We start from the raw sequence: 17,157 nt of genomic DNA, 5'->3' as shown, positions 1-17,157 counted from the left end.
TTCATAGCTCGTTTAGAGACCCTTTTAATGATATGCTAATTTTGTGAGATAGGAATTTTGGGTTTTCATGAGCTGTATGCCAAAATCATCCGTATTAAGACAATAAAAGACCTGAAATATTTCAGTTAGTGTGCAATGAATCTAAAATATATGAATGTTAAATTTTCATCATGACATTATGGAAAATAATGAACTTTATTACAATATGCTAATATTTTGAGAAGGACCTGTACTTCTCATCTGAAGAAGCACCTGGTTAAGCACCAGATTTTTGTCAAGGTCAAAGAGTGCACAGTTTTCATCAGCCTCAGATCTAGAGCTATAAGTCATGCTTTCTGCAACCTTAGAAAGCCTGCATCCGTTAGCGGCTTGTCATCTGCAGCCAGCATTATTACGAAAAAAAACACTGCGTTGTCAGTTAGGGGTTTTCATGTTGAAGAAATGTTTGAAACAACTGAGATGTTACAATACAAACAGCTGGATGTTGTTTTGATATATTCATTAAGTTTTATATAAACTTTAATACAGAAATAAATATGTTAAATTGAAAATTTTAGAGATTTTATTGTTAAATGAATTAACATATATCACCACATAAACACACACAAAAGTACTGAAAACTGGTACCGTGGAGTACAGATAGCAACTCCCAGATACGGGGTATCGGTATTTTATTGGTTCAAATGTGTAAGGTACCCTGCCCTATTGGGAACTGTGCATTATAGTGTTGACAGATATCCACAGTGGGTTTTTTTAACAGCTCAAGCTGCATAGTTGTGATTATTGTATCACAGTTTGTTGGTTTCTAGTCTTGTTGATGGAATTGCTAAACTAATATATTAAGAGGGTTCATGTAACACCTATAACCTAGGCCCGGAGCGGACTGGCCATCGAGAGCACCGGGATCAAAGCTCAGTTCGGGTCATGCTTGATAACCAACCCATGCCATTCGTGCAACTCACTGGGGTATCTAACTAAAGCTCCCAGACACCCCTTTCTTTTTCTGAGGCTGACTGTCACAACAGAGCAGAGATTTCTTTCTAGAATTCTTTGGAAGTTACATTTTATGTCAATTATATCTTAATTACATTCACGTCAAACTGACAAAGCAAAATGTTATCAGTCAGTCAGTCATTTTCTACCGCTTATTCCATAGTGGGTCGCGGGGGAGCTGGTGCCTATCTCCAGCAGTCTATGGGCGAGAGGCAGGGTACACCCTGGACAGATCGCCAGTCCATCGCAGGGCAACACACAAACAACCATGCACACACTCATTCATACACCTAAGGTCAATTTAGAGTGACCAATTAACCTAACAGGCATGTTTTTGGACTGTGGGAGGAAGCCGGAGTATCCGGTGAGAACCCATGCATGCACGGGGAGAACATGCAAACTCCATGCAGAAAGACCCCAGGCCAGGAATTGAACCCAGGACCTTCTTGCTGCAAGGCAACAGTGCTACCAACTGCGCCACCATGCAGCCCCCATGCAAAATGTTATTCTACTTATAAAACTTTATTAGCCTTTAAAAAGAACCAGTTCTGTGTACTTCTGACTCTGCTTCTGCAGCGGTCCTAACTCAATGCATAGTAGTCGCATAACGTCCAATCCAGTCATATACATCAATGGTCCTGGCTGCAGTAATAAACACACTTTGAGCACAATGAACAGTGTAATTAAACACTATCTGCTTATATTAATAATAATAACCTATAGGGCAGCACCATATATAGTAAATTCACTGTATGCAATATGCACCAAACTGATACATTGAAATATTGTCAAAAACAACTGCTGGTCATTCCAATAATATCATAAATTCTATAGATGTACCATAAGGTGATTTGTAGAGCTTTGACATGTTGATACTGATATTTGACAATTCTGACTTATCTTCAAAAACTATCAACTGTAATAAAAAGCATTTAAAAGATTTCTTACTAGCCCTCATCCTGCTAGGTATGTGAGAGACAGTTACTGTAGGAAGTTTAAAAACAGGGATGGATGTGCGACTTTTTATTGGCATCAACATCGGTATTGGTCCGATGAGTAAAACTAGGCTGATATTAATAACCGATGTTGATTTCCATCTTGTTGCTGTTTGTGTATATGTTTCGGGGGTTGGGCCATGTGCTATCTTTTTGGTCATGTGACAATGATGCTGCGCAGGATCATTGGGTGTTTAACTGAAGTAGAGAAGCAATGTCAGCCGTCACTAACTATCAGTTATCGGCCATAACAGCAATAATAATATTGGTGTTGGGACCACAGCCATGGGTTACAACATGATGGGCCAGTAAAAACTTTTCTGGAACTTTCAAAATAAATCGCATTAACCTACTCCCAGCACAGACAGGAACAGGGAATAACAGCAGACTTCCCATGACATTACTGTCTGAATAAAAATCCCGCTTTTGCAACAAACAGACCTCTTCTACGCAGGTCCCCAGAGGAACTGGACGGAGGGACACAGCGCGCTAATGTCTCTTTGCTGGCAAATAGACTGGATCCAAGAGTGTCGCACGATCAGCCAATCATATGCATTAAGTTAAGTAGGAATGAATTGCCTTTTGTGTACCCGGTATTCATTCATAAACGGGGTAATTAAGGTACAAGCATTGCTGGACTTTCTCTCTGAGGTCTACAGAAGCAAACTGTGTTCCAGAGAGTTCCCAGCAGAGACCCCGTCTCTACAACTCAGAGTGGAGCAGTTTCTCCTGGTCTGAAGGAAGGATAACGGGACCGCATCACCTTGGCTACAGCAGTAACGTGCAGTTTGGCCGGCCGACAGAACAAGTTTTCAATCTAGGAAATAATATTTCCCTAAATATTATTTTACTAAATTTGATAACTAAGTAAACACCATTAAGCCCCATTTCTCAAAGATTTGGTTCTTATTTAAAATAATATTTCTTTAAATATTATTTTACTATTTCCTAAATAATATTTCTTTAAATATTATTTCAATAAATAAAGGCAGCTAATGAGACACCGTTGAGAATTAGTCATCCAGAAGGTTGGTTTTATTCAGCAAATCATTCTTTAAAATATTATTTTATTAAAATAATATTTTATCTGATCTTGCATTGTGAATGGTTGTCTAAAGGTGTGCCAATTATTGTATAAGTTTGTTTCAAGACTAACTGAACTTCATTTCCAGATTCTTCCAAGATAATCCTTGGTTCTCAAACATAAACATTGCATGGTAATGTTGCATCATTCTTTTGGTCAAGATTTTCAATCATCTTGAATCAACTTGTTTATATTGTACATAGCCCATTAATCTTCGTTATTCTTTAATTCTGCTTGGTAGTTTAGTTGGATTGTTTTAGCATAGTAAAGAGTTTGTTCATTGAAATACGTTTGACTTTGACTAGACTTATTTTTGTTGATAAATTCTTATTTATTAAGAAATTGTGTGAATTCATTCCATGTGTGTGGAGAGTTTATGCTGTTCAATAATGTCAGAGCTTGGCTCACCCTTTCAATTTTTTCCTACACTTTATTGGGCTGGTATTCACAGGACAACCCTTAACAGACCAAAATATTATTTAATAAAATATTAAAGTATTAATATTAAATAATATATTCATATTCATAATCACAACATTGGATATTGATAAAGTTTCATATTTGTGCATCCCTATTTAAAAATACAATGAATTGGAGTTAACATTTTAAAATATCTTTTAGATGTTTATCTAATTATGTTAGGGATTAGCATTACTGTCTGTAAACATCAATCAGTCCAGCATGTTTCTAAATAGATCATAGTTAAAATATCAAAAATAATGAAACACAACTCTGCTCTTATAGTTCGGGCCTTCTGGTACCTTCCAGGTCAGATTGCCTATTTTTCATTTAAACCAACATTCTCCAGGTGACTGTCTCCAGCCACCTGGAAAATGGAAGATCATTTTATTTGGCTCAGTTCCTTATTTACAATTACAGACCTCAGGTCTTTGGACAGGAGTCTTTAAAAAAGAAACTGCTTAGTCAGTCACTTAACCTGGATGGCATTAAATTGACCTCCTGTAATAAAGGAAAAAACCTTGGTGTTATTTTTGACCAGGACATGTCATTTCAATTCCATATTAAACAGGTTTCTAGGATTTCCTTCTTTCACCTCCGGAACATTGCCAAAATTAGAAATATCCTATCCAGGAGTGACACTGAAAAACGAGTCCATGCATTTGTTACTTCAAGGCTGGACTATTGTAATTCTTTACTTTCAAGATGTCCACAAAATGCAGTTAAAAGCCTTCAGCTGATTCAAAATGCTGCAGCAAGAGTTCTGATGAAAATTAAAAAGAGAGATCATATTTCTCCTATTTTAGCTTCCCTTCATTGGCTCCCTGTTAAATCCAGAATATAATTTAAAATTCTCCTCCTCACATATAAAGCCCTTAATGATCTAGCTCCATCATACATCAGAGATCTGATGGTTCCATATGTTCCTAACAGAGCACTTCATTCTCAGACTGCAGGTTTACTGGTGGTTCCTAGAGTCTCTCTCCTGTGGAACCAGCTCCCGGTTTTAGTCCGTGAGGCAGACACCCTGTCTACTTTTAAGTCTAGGCTTAAAACTTTCCTTTCTGATAAAGCTTATAGTTAGAGAGTGGCTTAGGTTATCCTGAGCTATCTCTGTAGTTATGCTGCTATAGGCTTAGACGCCTGGAGGACATAATGACCACTTTCATTCTCTCTGCTACATTCTCACACTACTCTCCAATTTTGCATTGTTTGCTGTTATTTCAGCTTTTAACTTTATATTCTCTCTCTTTTCTCTTCCTAGAAGCTACACCTGGCCTGACTCTGTGTCTACCTGTGACTCCTTTCTGGAGGGGGGAATCGTCCAAGCTTCTGCTGGCAACAACTTAATGCTCACCCTCTACAGATGATCCACATAGCCCTGTCTTTCAGTGTTTAACCCTTTCTCTCTCCTAGACATGGAAATTGACTGAGCTTTTACTGTAACTAATTATATGTGCTCTATTTCAGACTCTAACCTTGAAAACTGGCTCAGAGTTTATCTGTTCTTTCTTTCTAGGTGAAACGACTAAAGGAGCTACATCCACTAACATTTACTTTTCCTTCCTATAGAAAGTACCCCTGGATCAGTGCTTCTTTGTTCTCTTTGTGTATCTCCTCTGTTCTCTCAAACCCCCAGTCGGTCGTGGCAGATGGCCGCTCACAATGAGCCTGGTTCTGCTGGAAGTTTCTTCCTGTTAAAAGGGAGTTTTTCCTCTCCACTGTCGCTACATGCATGCTCAGCATGAGGGATTGCTGCAAAGTCAAAGCCAGTGACTGTCCACTGTCTCTACATGTTCATCCAGGAGGAGTGAATGCTGCAAGTCACTGACTGGATGCAATCTGCTGGGTTTCCTTAGATAGAAAAACTTTTTATCCAATTTGAATAAATAACTAACCCTTACTGCACTGTTCAATGGTTAGGATTAATTGGAATGTATGTACCTGACTTTTGTGAAATGTCTTGAGACAAAATGTATTGTGAATTTGCACTATATAATAATAATAATAATAAATAGGTACACCCTCATTACAGCTGACAGACCCCAGTCCATGTATCCATAACCAGCACCAAGTCTACTGCATCTCACAGTAGATGGCAAACTTCCCTAACCATCCAGAAAACTATCCTGTATGCATGTGTGGCTCAGTGTTTTGAAAGAAAGCACAAGAGCACGGAGAAACCTCAAAGATGTAAAGAGCACAGTGAGTAAACCAGTAGTGAGAAGCAAAGAAAAAACATTTGTAGACGTGCAAAAAACAGCTGCTTAATAATCTAGCAAACATTATTGTTTTAATATGGATGAGCAGTTCAGATTTCACAGGGAATGATAAAAAGCAGCTCCTGTGAAAGACGCTTTAAAAGCGCACCCCAAAATGTGTTCCACAGACTAAACTATCCACTACCAAACAAGCACTAACAGCAGGTCTAGCAACATTAATGAAATCCTCAAAAGAACCTGCCACACAGCAAATGAATGATTGTTTCTCAAACCAGTTTCATACGATGAAAAAAGCACAAAGTGGTAAAAGATCATTTCCACAGTAGCCAAATATGGCTCATAATCTAATATTGCTGGAAACCATAAAAATACATGGTTTGGTTGTGCAGGGTGTAGAGGTAGATCAAGCACCCCAAACACATCTCCCCCTCTATGCTCATCTCTGATCTTAATACTGTCACTAACACTACAAAATCTTCAAAATAGGAGAAAAGAAACAATGTGGAGCATCACACAAAAGTGAGTACGCCTCCACATTTTTGTCAATATGTTATTATATGTTTTCAAGGGACAACGCTGAAGATATGACAGTTTGATACAATGTAAAGTAGTAAGTATACAGCAAAAGTGAGTACAACCCCCAGTAAAAATGTCCAAATTCAGCCCAATTAGCCATTTCCTGTCCCTGGTGTTGTGTGAGTCTTTAGTGTTACAAGGTCTCAGGTTTGAATGGGGAGCAGGTGTATTAAAGAGGTTATGTTTTGAAAATAGACATATAAGTGCTGCCAGCATTGCTTCAGTGGTTGAAGCACTTACAGACTCCCCTGTCTGTAAGTGCTTTGACCATACACTGCACAAGACATCAAATTGGTCTGCATAGGTGTCGTCCCAGAAAGAAGGCTCTTCTAGAGATGATGCACAAGAAAGCTTGCAAACAGTTTGCTGAAGCCAAGCGGACTACAGACATGGATTACTGGGACCATGTCATGTGGTCTGATGAGACCAAGAAACATATTTGGGATGGAGTCAAGCATGTGTGGTGGCAACCAGGTGAGGAGTACAAAGACAAGTGGGTCTTACCAAACGCCAAGCATGGTGGTGGGAATGTCATGGTTTGTAGCTGCATGAGTGCTGCCAGCTGTGGGGGGCAGCAGTTCATTAATGTCCCTTTTCCACTGGCTCGATTTGACCCTACTTGACTCGCTACCGTTTCCATTACAGTTTTTTCTGTACTGGTACCTACTTTTTTGGTCTCTGCTCCTGAGCAGGTACAACCTGGGCTGAGTAGGGACTACATGTGACGTGACCAGACTGCTTTTCACTGATTGGTCGTGGGAGGAGGAGAAATGAGAAGGTTTTCATTGAGACAGTGCATGAAAAAGTTAATTAAACTCAAGAGCAACTACAATAATATTAAGGACCACAGTGGCCAAAGCAGGTCATACATGTCATTTTACCATTTACGGGTCATAAACCAGCCTGAGGGCTGATAAAAAAAGAAAAAGGACAAATCAGCTTTCTGAATTACACGCAGGCAGAGCGCTGTATGTAATAACATCCTGATCACACATAAAATCAGCTGTTCAGAGGCACAAACATTTGCCCCAAAACACACAAAACATAACCACCATGAAACAACGTGTTTGGTTCAGACATTTATTGACGGTCCTTTAGCGAACCAGCGTCTAGCAGGAGGAGGGAGCAGGCAGAGAGCAGCTGCCTGTAATCAGACTGCCTGCATCGTACCAAACAGGAGGACGAGCCTGCTGAATCTGCAGAGCATGAATATCCACCCTAAAACTAACTTCAAAGGTCAAAAGTCCACTGTTTTGCGCTTTTAAGTCCTTGTCCTCATTATTGCCATGGCTGAGACAAAAACTTCCTCATAAAGCCCAAAATTGTAACTTCTTCAGGCAAACTCTGGATCTTCACCATCCAGACAGCAGCATCTCTCCTCTCTGCTTCTCCTGCCACAGCCCCTCACATCAGAACCCCTGAGCCTTAATTTATAGGTTGTGTGGTGCAGATAGTTATCCTAGTGGACCATTTTAGACATAAACATAAGACATTCCTGCATGCATATTAATACAAACGTTATTAGTATTTAGTTTATTTATGTTTTTATTATTTCACTCGGATTACTTTAATGCGACAATGCAACACAACAACGTTAATAACACCACAGCGCTCTACACTCACGGCTGGAGGCGGGGCTCCTGTCGCCATAGCTTCAGCCGGTGGGGGGGTCTGTGGAAGCACGTTACTGTACCGAGTAGAGCGAAACCGAGTGGTGCAGAGCTGCACCGGCTAAAACGAGCCAGTGGAAAAGGGGCATAAGGGAACCATGAATGCCAATATGTACTGCATGATCTCCTCCCTTCAGACACCGGGCCACAGGGCAGCATTCCAACATGTTAGGAACCCCGAACACTTCTCCAAAATGACAACTGCCTCGCTAAGGAAACTGAGGGCAATGCTACTGGACTGGTCAAGCATGTCTCCAAACCTAAACCCTATGGAGCATCTGTAGGTCACTCTCAAATGGAAGGTGGGGGAGGGACTAACATCCAGTGATGCAAGTTTTTGAGAATAAAACATAAGTCAAATATTTTATTCATTACTCCGATGTGAGTTGTAAGGATATGAGATGGATGGATGGATGGATGGATGGATGGATGTGGATGGATGGATGGATGGATGGATGGATGTGGATGGATAGATAGATAGATAGATAGATAGATAGATAGATAGATAGATAGATAGATAGATAGATAGATAGATAGATAGATAGATAGATAGATAGATAGATAGATAGATAGATAGATAGATAGACACTTGCATAGACTTAGAAAAACAGCTAAACAACAAACAGAAAGGCACACATCTCTAAAAACAACAAGGGCAACTTCTGCAACTCATGGCTTGTGTGCATACAAGTAAAAGTAAATGAATATTTGAATTATTTTATTATTTAAGTCTTATAATATAACTTAGAAATAAATGCCTAAAAAGTAGAGAAATACAGAAGTAAAAAAACTCTATACCCCCACATGGAGTAATATTGTGGATTAAAAGTTGATGGTAAGACATTTGTGCTTCCATTTAACACCCTTAGAGCAAACTGCAGCTGATTTGGGTTTACATGACAACCCAATGGCAAAGTTTGACAGTTGGGAACTATAAGAGATGCTGAAGAAGGTTGAAGGAATGATTCGTTACAGAAACAAATGAGTATCTTCAAAGATTTAGCTGTATAGAAAATACTTTATGTGAAATATAATAAAATTATTATTATTTTACTTGTTAATTTAGAGAAACTTGCAGTTAAGAACAGAAAAACCACAGGTATGTTTTCTGCAAATTCTCCAAGCTCATGTAAGCATTTATCAGCTATACTGAATATTTTCACAAAGTATAGGAAAGTAAAGCTATTGACAGAAGGTTTAAAAACTATTAACCTTTAACGTCAGTGCAAAAATAATAGAACCCTACTATTAACTCGTATTGGTAACTAGTATCAGAACACCAACTGCAGAGATATTAACAAACAAAGTTGCACATTTCTGCAACACTCAACCTCACAGAAAACAATGTTAATATGAGTTTTTGGATGAACAGAAGATATGCTGCTTTTTTTCTCGTGGTTTTCTGCCTCAATGTTTGTTATGAATCCAACTTTGAACGATTCACGGTGTGGGGAAGACTTAACCACAGAAACCTCGCAGTTTTGCTTCACAGTAAATGATACCTATTATTCTAAATCAGCTATCAGTAATAATGATGCCACTTTAATCCTTGTCGTGAACTATGCACAACCAAAATAACGAAATATTATGGACTCAAAAGCAGCGCCTTTGTTAAACCCAAGCAGTTGGGTTAGTTTGCTATGTACAAGCTGCTTGCGTTAGCAAGCAAGCGCCAAGCTAGCAATTCAGCTGGAAAGCTCAGACGGGTTTAGCATCCGGGCAACTTCCTTCGACTATAACAATGATAATAATTTAAACTTAAGTGGCACATTTAAATAATTCAACTATTCATTTGGGCGAAAAGCGATTGAATGCAAGGTAAGATTCGGGGACAAGTGAACCACCAGCTATATAGTCCTGTTTAGCATTCTAGCTAGCTGAGTCGCGGCTAGCCAGTGAAACTCTTTGATAACGTTACAGAAAAAATGCAGCCCTTTTCCGGAAGTTCGTGGCTCATTCTAGCTCATAAAACCAAACCGGTTATGTTAAAACACAGTTATATGTGCACATAACACTCAGTGCTTTTCACCCCAACAACAATACAGTGTTTATGAAGTAGAATGCAATATAAACACCAATGTTTTCATTCCTACCCACCGCTCATGACGACATTCGCTCTCCACAGCCTTGAAGACCAAGACATGAAGGAATCCGCCCGCGCGGCTGTACCAATCCCTGAGAAGGAACAGGTTGAGGGACAGCCCAACAGACCAATCGTCTTGGAGTGATTGTCTGATTGAAATGTATTAAACCAGTCCTAAAAGAATATTTTTGTTCGTCCGACTGTTTGGCCAATAGAATGTCGGTTTTGAGCTGAGTGAGGAGGTTCCTAGAACATAATCCTACACCCTATTACAACGAGATTACTCATACACTGTCATGTGCAGCGACCAATGTGAGGTTGGAGGGGCAGTTCCGGTGAAGCAAGAATGACAACCGTGTGGAGCATTTAACGATAAGTTTCTTCTGTCTGACCTGTTTAAATGATCTCAGGCACAATGCTAAAGAGCAAACTGTTATACAGGACAATGCAGACTGTGCATAGGCCTATACCATATTGTAAGGTTTCATTTAGGATCATATTATTACACAATAATGTGACAGCCCAGAGCAGCAATAATAATATGCCACATTATATTTTTTCCGAAGGTACTTTGTACAAAAAAAAGCTACCCAGGTATGTAGGTGACTTGCAAAATAATTCATACACTCAACATTTTGTACATGTTGAAAACATAACCACCACAGATTTTATTTTTGTGCACATCAATACATGTCAAACAATGCTCTTTAACGTGAATTATCTTATTCTGCAACTTTAAAACTCCGTAAAATGTCCCTGCTTCCAATATTTCAGTGCTGTCTCAAACCTTGAGATAGATTTTTTTTATTTATTATTACACGTTATATATACAGGTAGTCTCATTGAGACACAAGTTCTCATTTACAAGAGAGACCTGTTAGAACACATGTAAAAACTCATATAGAACAACAATGCAAGACTTTCTAAAATACAGTATCACAATGTTTAAAATACAAAATAATTAAGAAAAAGTTTTGCTTTTCTTTTTTCTTTTAAATGTAGCTTAAAAGATTTGAAAGAAATAAAATCCTTTGCAGACAGGGCCTGATGACATTAGAATTGGGTGACTTCTGTTTGATCTCATTGGTACATTAGCTCAAAAGGAAGCAGAGAGAATGATAGGGTGACAGACTGATGGATTCACAAAACAGAACCATCAAAGAAGAGACCCAATTTTAAAATCAAGCCTATGATGATTGATCCCCTTGGTTAAAATTAGGAAGCAATGTTTTTATGTTTCACCTCAACCTTTTGTTTTTGTTCATCCTCCAACCATCTAACAACCTTTGCATTTTGCCTTTGTGCAGACCAGAACCCAATTTTAGCAAGCCTCAAAGTCCAAATGAAGAAACAACCAAGACATTTTAAAGCCAAAAGACAGACCGCCAGTCAGTGTCAGGATAACAGCAGTGTGTCGAAATATTCCCCGTCAGCAATGTCAGAGAGACAGAAGTTTAGGAACTTCAGCTGCTGAGGCCTCATATGGTACCCAGAAAGAGGGGGCACCACAGTCAGACTCCAGATCCAAAAGTCAGGCACATCTTATCAGTTATTGTAGAGGTTCAGATTGATCTTAGCTCATCGATCAAAGGTTGCTCACTTGGAGTTCATTCTACCTAAATTAAAGTGTCAATTTTGGGATTCTGACAATAAACATATTCTCATAAAATATTTTTCTTATTCCTTTCTATAAAGTATACAATTAGGACTCATTGATTAGGTAAAAGAATTAACCCTTAGAATTTATTTTTGATAGATGGGAGAAAGGAAAATTAGATGATATTGATAGGATTCTTTAATACAAAACTACAAGTAGGATTACTAATTGCTACAATTATTAATCAACCATTTTGAGTCATTATACCTTCTCTACACATTGTGGAAAGACAGGCTCATTTAAAGTTTGACAGAAGCCATGTAGGGGACACAGAGTATAACAGAGTTATACAATGATGTACAGTAGGTGGCGGTATGCACCTCTGAATTTGTTGCGTACCGCCAGCAGAAGAGCAAGAAGAAGAAGAAGCACTAGCGCCAAGATGACGGACCAAGAGCATATATTAACGACATTAAGACATATATAAACTTTTTAACATTCCCCGGCTTTGTACCGTAGTTACTGAATTCCTCCAGTTTTTGGCGAAAATGCGGTCAACATATTGAGGAATATAAACCGAGAGTTGCTCTTCAACAAGGAACTTTACAATATCTTGATCTACCTAAAAAACAAATGCAGGAGATGTTAGTATTAGCCAATTGGTAAATATATTCCAAGAAATATTTATTCTTGGACGGACGGACAGACAGACAAGCTGTACCTTCTCTCTGGTGTTAGATTTTGCCTTTGAGTACTGGTTTGGATCATGTAGGTTAGCCTGACCTTGTCCTCTGCCATTTCTGATAGGTTCTTCTCAGGAACAACTCTTTCCCTTAAAGCTGAGAGAAACTGGTCCATAGTGATCTGGCAGGATACATGGAACAACACAATACATGTTAATCGCTGTCAAACGTTAACCTTCAGATTTCCACTACATGCTTTACACTAAAGACCACGAAAGGTCATCTAGTTCTGACACATTTTGTTTGTTATCTGTTATTAGTAACAGAGGTCATTTCTCAAAGATACTGCACAAAAAAGTGAGTTACTCCTGACTGGAAATGGTAAACTCAGCGTTAACCAATTCAACTTTTGTTTGTACAGGTAAGTCCCACTGAGACATGCAGTCTATTTTATGAGGGCGACATGTTTACCTATAACCTCATGAGTGGAATTTCTGGCGAAGGTGTAACCATTTTTATCTGCTTTTTAATGAAAACTGAATAAAGTTCAATTTTAGGATTTATCCATTTGTTGGAAGACAATGATGAATCAAACGTGGAATTCAGAGTTTTTGTTGACAAATTCTGCTCGAGAGAACACACCAAGCACAAAACACATCATTAAACCATTGACGTGGTCTCGTGATTTACTTATCACTTATTCTAAGAATTATTCATGTAATTACACACCCAATACAGACCAAAAGTTTGGACACACCTTCTTATTCAAAGAGTTTTCTTTATTTTCATGACTATGAATATTGTAGCTTCACACTGAAGGCATCAAAACTATGAATTAACACATGTGGAATTATATACTGAACAAAAAAGTGTGAAACAACTGAAAATATGTCTTATATTCTAGGTTCTTCAAAGTAGCCACCTTTTGCTTTGATTACTGCTCCTCACACTCATGGCATTCTGTTGATGAGCTTCAAGAGGTAGTCACCTGAAATGGTTTTCCAACAGTCTTGAAGGAGTTCCCAGAGATGCTTAGCACTTGTTGGCCCTTTTGCCTTCACTCTGCGGTCCAGCTCACCCCAAACCATCTTGATTGGGTTCAGGTCCGGTGACTGTGGAGGCCAGGCCATCTGGCGCAGCACCCATCACTCTCCTTGGTCAAATAGCCCTTACACAGCCTGGAGGTGTGTTTGGGGTCATTGCCCTGTTGAAAAATAAATGATGGTCCAACTAAATGCAAACCGGATGGAATAGCTTGCCGCTGCAAGATGCTGTGGTAGCCATGCTGGTTTAGTATGCCGTCAATTTTGAATAAATCCCCAACAGTGTCACCAGCAAAGCAACCCCGCACCATCACACCTCCTCCTCCATGCTTCACAGTGGGAACCAGGCATGTAGAGTCCATCCGTTCACCTCTTCTGCACCGCACAAAGACACGGTGGTTGGAACCAAAGATCTCAAACTTGGACTCATCAGACCAAAGCACAGATTTTCACTGGTCTAATGTCCATTCCTTGTGTTCTTTAGCCCAAACAAGTCTCTTCTGCTTGTTGCCTGTCCTCAGCAGTGGTTTCCTAGCAGCTATTTTACCATGAAGGTCTGATTCACACAGTCTCCTCTTAACAATTGTTCTAGAGATGTGTCTGCTGCTAGAACTCTGTGTGGCATTGACCTGTTCTCTAATCTGAGCTGTGTCCAAACTTTTGGTCTGTACTGTACATGCCATGACTTACACTTATAAGTCCTCTCCCGCTGTTGACTTTGAAGGATGGAATCAGTTTTAACACACACGCAAATTATCTTGTGATCTCAAGAAAACAAAGTTTGTTTTCCTGAGATAAATCATCCCGTTATCACGAGAAAACGGTCTTCGTTATCTTCAGATAACGAGAAAATTAACTCGTTATCTCGAGAAAACCAAAAGAACATGAAGAAAACAACCGCTCTTGGCTTCCGTATTGGTCAGATGAGATTTTAATTATTTCTTTTTTTGTTTTTGCGGCACAAGAGGCCTTTATTTTTTCATTTTTCTAACAGTAGGTAGACAGGAAAGACGGCAAAGAGAGGGTTAGACATTCGACAAAGGTCGCCGGGTCCAGGACTTGAACCTGGGACAGCCGCATCGAGGACTATAGCCTCTGCACATGATGACACGCCGAACCCCTACACCACCAGCGCCGTGTATGGTCAGATGAGATTTTAATTGAACTTTTAGCCCTATATTCAAATTCTATGTGTAAGGAAAAAAGTACAATGCGCACCACCCTGACCCCACCATCCCCATTGCGAAACATAATGGTGTCATGGTGTGTGTTGAGGTGGGACCTAAATGCAGAGCGTAGTGGAGATGAGAAAGATTTGTTAGTAAACAAAAGTACAATTTGACCACGTACAGGAACACAGGCAGGTGAGTGACATGAGCAGGATGATAACAGGAGCATGGGATCAGAGGGCAGCAAATCAGGCAGCTAATCAGGGTAGTTTCCAGAAGGAACAGGTAGAGGATAATGACAATGGTGACGTATAAGTACTGAGGGGAAGTGGAGAATGGACCAATGAATGCAGGGAGTTATTCAGAGTGGAATCAGGATCAGCTGGTGGGAGAGAGACTGAAGGTAACAGAGGGAGAGTGTTTAATTAACATGATGAGCAAGGAGTGCAGGGAGGAAACAGAAAATAAAGAGAACAGAAAAAGGTAAACAAATCTGCCAAAAGAACATAAATGGGGGAATAAAATCTATAAGGACATACAAACATATGACATAGGTAACAAAAACCTAAACACCAGAATGAATCTAATAAGTCTATAATAAACTGAAAAAAGCAAGAAAAGAACATGGGAGTGCAGAGAAAGTAAACAGAACACAAACTCAAAACCCCAAAATACAGGCCCATTATGACAAGTGGTGGCAGTCTTATGCTGTGGGTGTACTTTTCTTTAGCACGGACAATGAAGCTAGTTACTGTGATCTCCTTCTTGTATAAAGATGTTCGATTTGAGAATTCAAATTCAAATTAAAAAAACTATTAATCGCAAAGGGAAATTAAATGTTGTTGTACCTCATATCATCCAAGGTTTCTTCAAAGAGCTGTTGTAGACGCTGATGGTAAAAGGTGGAGAAAGCCGAACTAGGCAGAGGAGCAGAGTCTGCTGGGATCACGGTGGGAACAAACAGTCATTCCCAAACAGATCAATGCACCGTTCCCTTCGCTTTCACGCACCAAAGTGGAATGTGAGTAGCTCTGGTACCTGCTGCAATCGGAAGCTAGAGAGGAGATAGTTCGTTTGTATTTATATACAGGTCCTTCTCAAAATATTAGCATATTGTGATAAAGTTCATTATTTTCCATAATGTCATGATGAAAATTTAACATTCATATATTTTAGATTCATTGCACACTAACTGAAATATTTCAGGTCTTTTATTGTCTTAATACGGATGATTTTGGCATACAGCTCATGAAAACTCAAAATTCCTATCTCACAAAATTAGCATATTTCATCCGACCAATAAAAGAAAAGTGTTTTTAATACAAAAACGTCAACCTTCAAATAATCATGTACAGTTATGCACTCAATACTTGGTCGGGAATCCTTTGGCAGAAATGACTGCTTCAATGCGGCGTGGCATGGAGGCAATCAGCCTGTGGCACTGCTGAGGTCTTATGGAGGCCCAGGATGCTTCGATAGCGGCCTTTAGCTCATCCGGAGTGTTGGGTCTTGAGTCTCTCAACGTTCTCTTCACAATATCCCACAGATTCTCTATGGGGTTCAGGTCAGGAGAGTTGGCAGGCCAATTGAGCACAGTGATACCATGGTCAGTAAACCATTTACCAGTGGTTTTGGCACTGTGAGCAGGTGCCAGGTCGTGCTGAAAAATGAAATCTTCATCTCCATAAAGCTTTTCAGCAGATGGAAGCATGAAGTGCTCCAAAATCTCCTGATAGCTAGCTGCATTGATCCTGCCCTTGATAAAACACAGTGGACCAACACCAGCAGCTGACATGGCACCCCAGACCATCACTGACTGTGGGTACTTGACACTGGACTTCTGGCATTTTGGCATTTCCTTCTCCCCAGTCTTCCTCCAGACTCTGGCACCTTGATTTCCGAATGACATGCAGAATTTGCTTTCATCCGAAAAAAGTACTTTGGACCACTGAGCAACAGTCCAGTGCTGCTTCTCTGTAGCCCAGGTCAGGCGCTTCTGCCGCTGTTTCTGGTTCAAAAGTGGCTTGACCTGGGGAATGCGGCACCTGTAGCCCATTTCCTGTACACGTCTGTGCACGGTGGCTCTGGATGTTTCTACTCCAGACTCAGTCCACTGCTTCCGCAGGTCCCCCAAGGTCTGGAATCGGCCCTTCTCCACAATCTTCCTCAGGGTCCGGTCACCTCTTCTCGTTGTGCAGCGTTTTCTGCCACACTTTTTCCTTCCCACAGACTTCCCACTGAGGTGCCTTGATACAGCACTCTGGGAACAGCCTATTTGTTCAGAAATGTCTTTCTGTGTCTTACCCTCTTGCTTGAGGGTGTCAATAGTGGCCTTCTGGACAGCAGTCAGGTCGGCAGTCTTACCCATGATTGGGGTTTTGAGTGATGAACCAGGCTGGGAGTTTTAAAGGCCTCAGAAATCTTTTGCAGGTGTTTAGAGTTAACTTGTTGATTCAGATGATTAGGTTCATAGCTCGTTTAGAGACCCTTTTAATGATATGCTAATTTTGTGAGATAGGAATTTTGGGTTTTCATGAGCTGTATGCCAAAATCATCCGTATTAAGACAATAAAAGACCTGAAA

At 39.8% G+C, this 17,157-nt stretch overlaps 1 protein-coding gene and 1 long non-coding RNA gene across 3 annotated transcripts in view; one reads left to right on the top strand and one right to left on the bottom strand.

Moving 5' to 3' along the window:
- Positions 1-10,180, bottom strand: part of sp2 (sp2 transcription factor) — a 29,243-nt gene extending 19,063 nt beyond the window's left edge. The window contains exon 1 of one of the 2 annotated variants that reach the window (XM_047365881.1): positions 10,097-10,180. In XM_047365881.1, the coding sequence (XP_047221837.1) occupies positions 10,097-10,142 (46 nt within the window). In that variant the 5' untranslated portion in view covers positions 10,143-10,180. The remainder of the gene's footprint in view (positions 1-10,096) is intronic. The other variant, XM_047365882.1, reaches the window with a different exon arrangement.
- On the top strand, positions 9,573-10,265 carry LOC124868508. The gene is made up of 2 exons (XR_007038334.1): positions 9,573-9,817; positions 10,125-10,265. It is a non-coding gene; the product is annotated as an uncharacterized LOC124868508 (long non-coding RNA).
- Positions 10,266-17,157: the final 6,892 nt, after the last annotated feature.

This window comes from Girardinichthys multiradiatus, chromosome 5 (genome assembly GCF_021462225.1).
Source record: "Girardinichthys multiradiatus isolate DD_20200921_A chromosome 5, DD_fGirMul_XY1, whole genome shotgun sequence".
In the NCBI taxonomy this organism is placed as follows: Eukaryota; Metazoa; Chordata; class Actinopteri; order Cyprinodontiformes; family Goodeidae; genus Girardinichthys; species Girardinichthys multiradiatus.
This window is presented reverse-complemented; position numbering and strand designations above follow the sequence as displayed.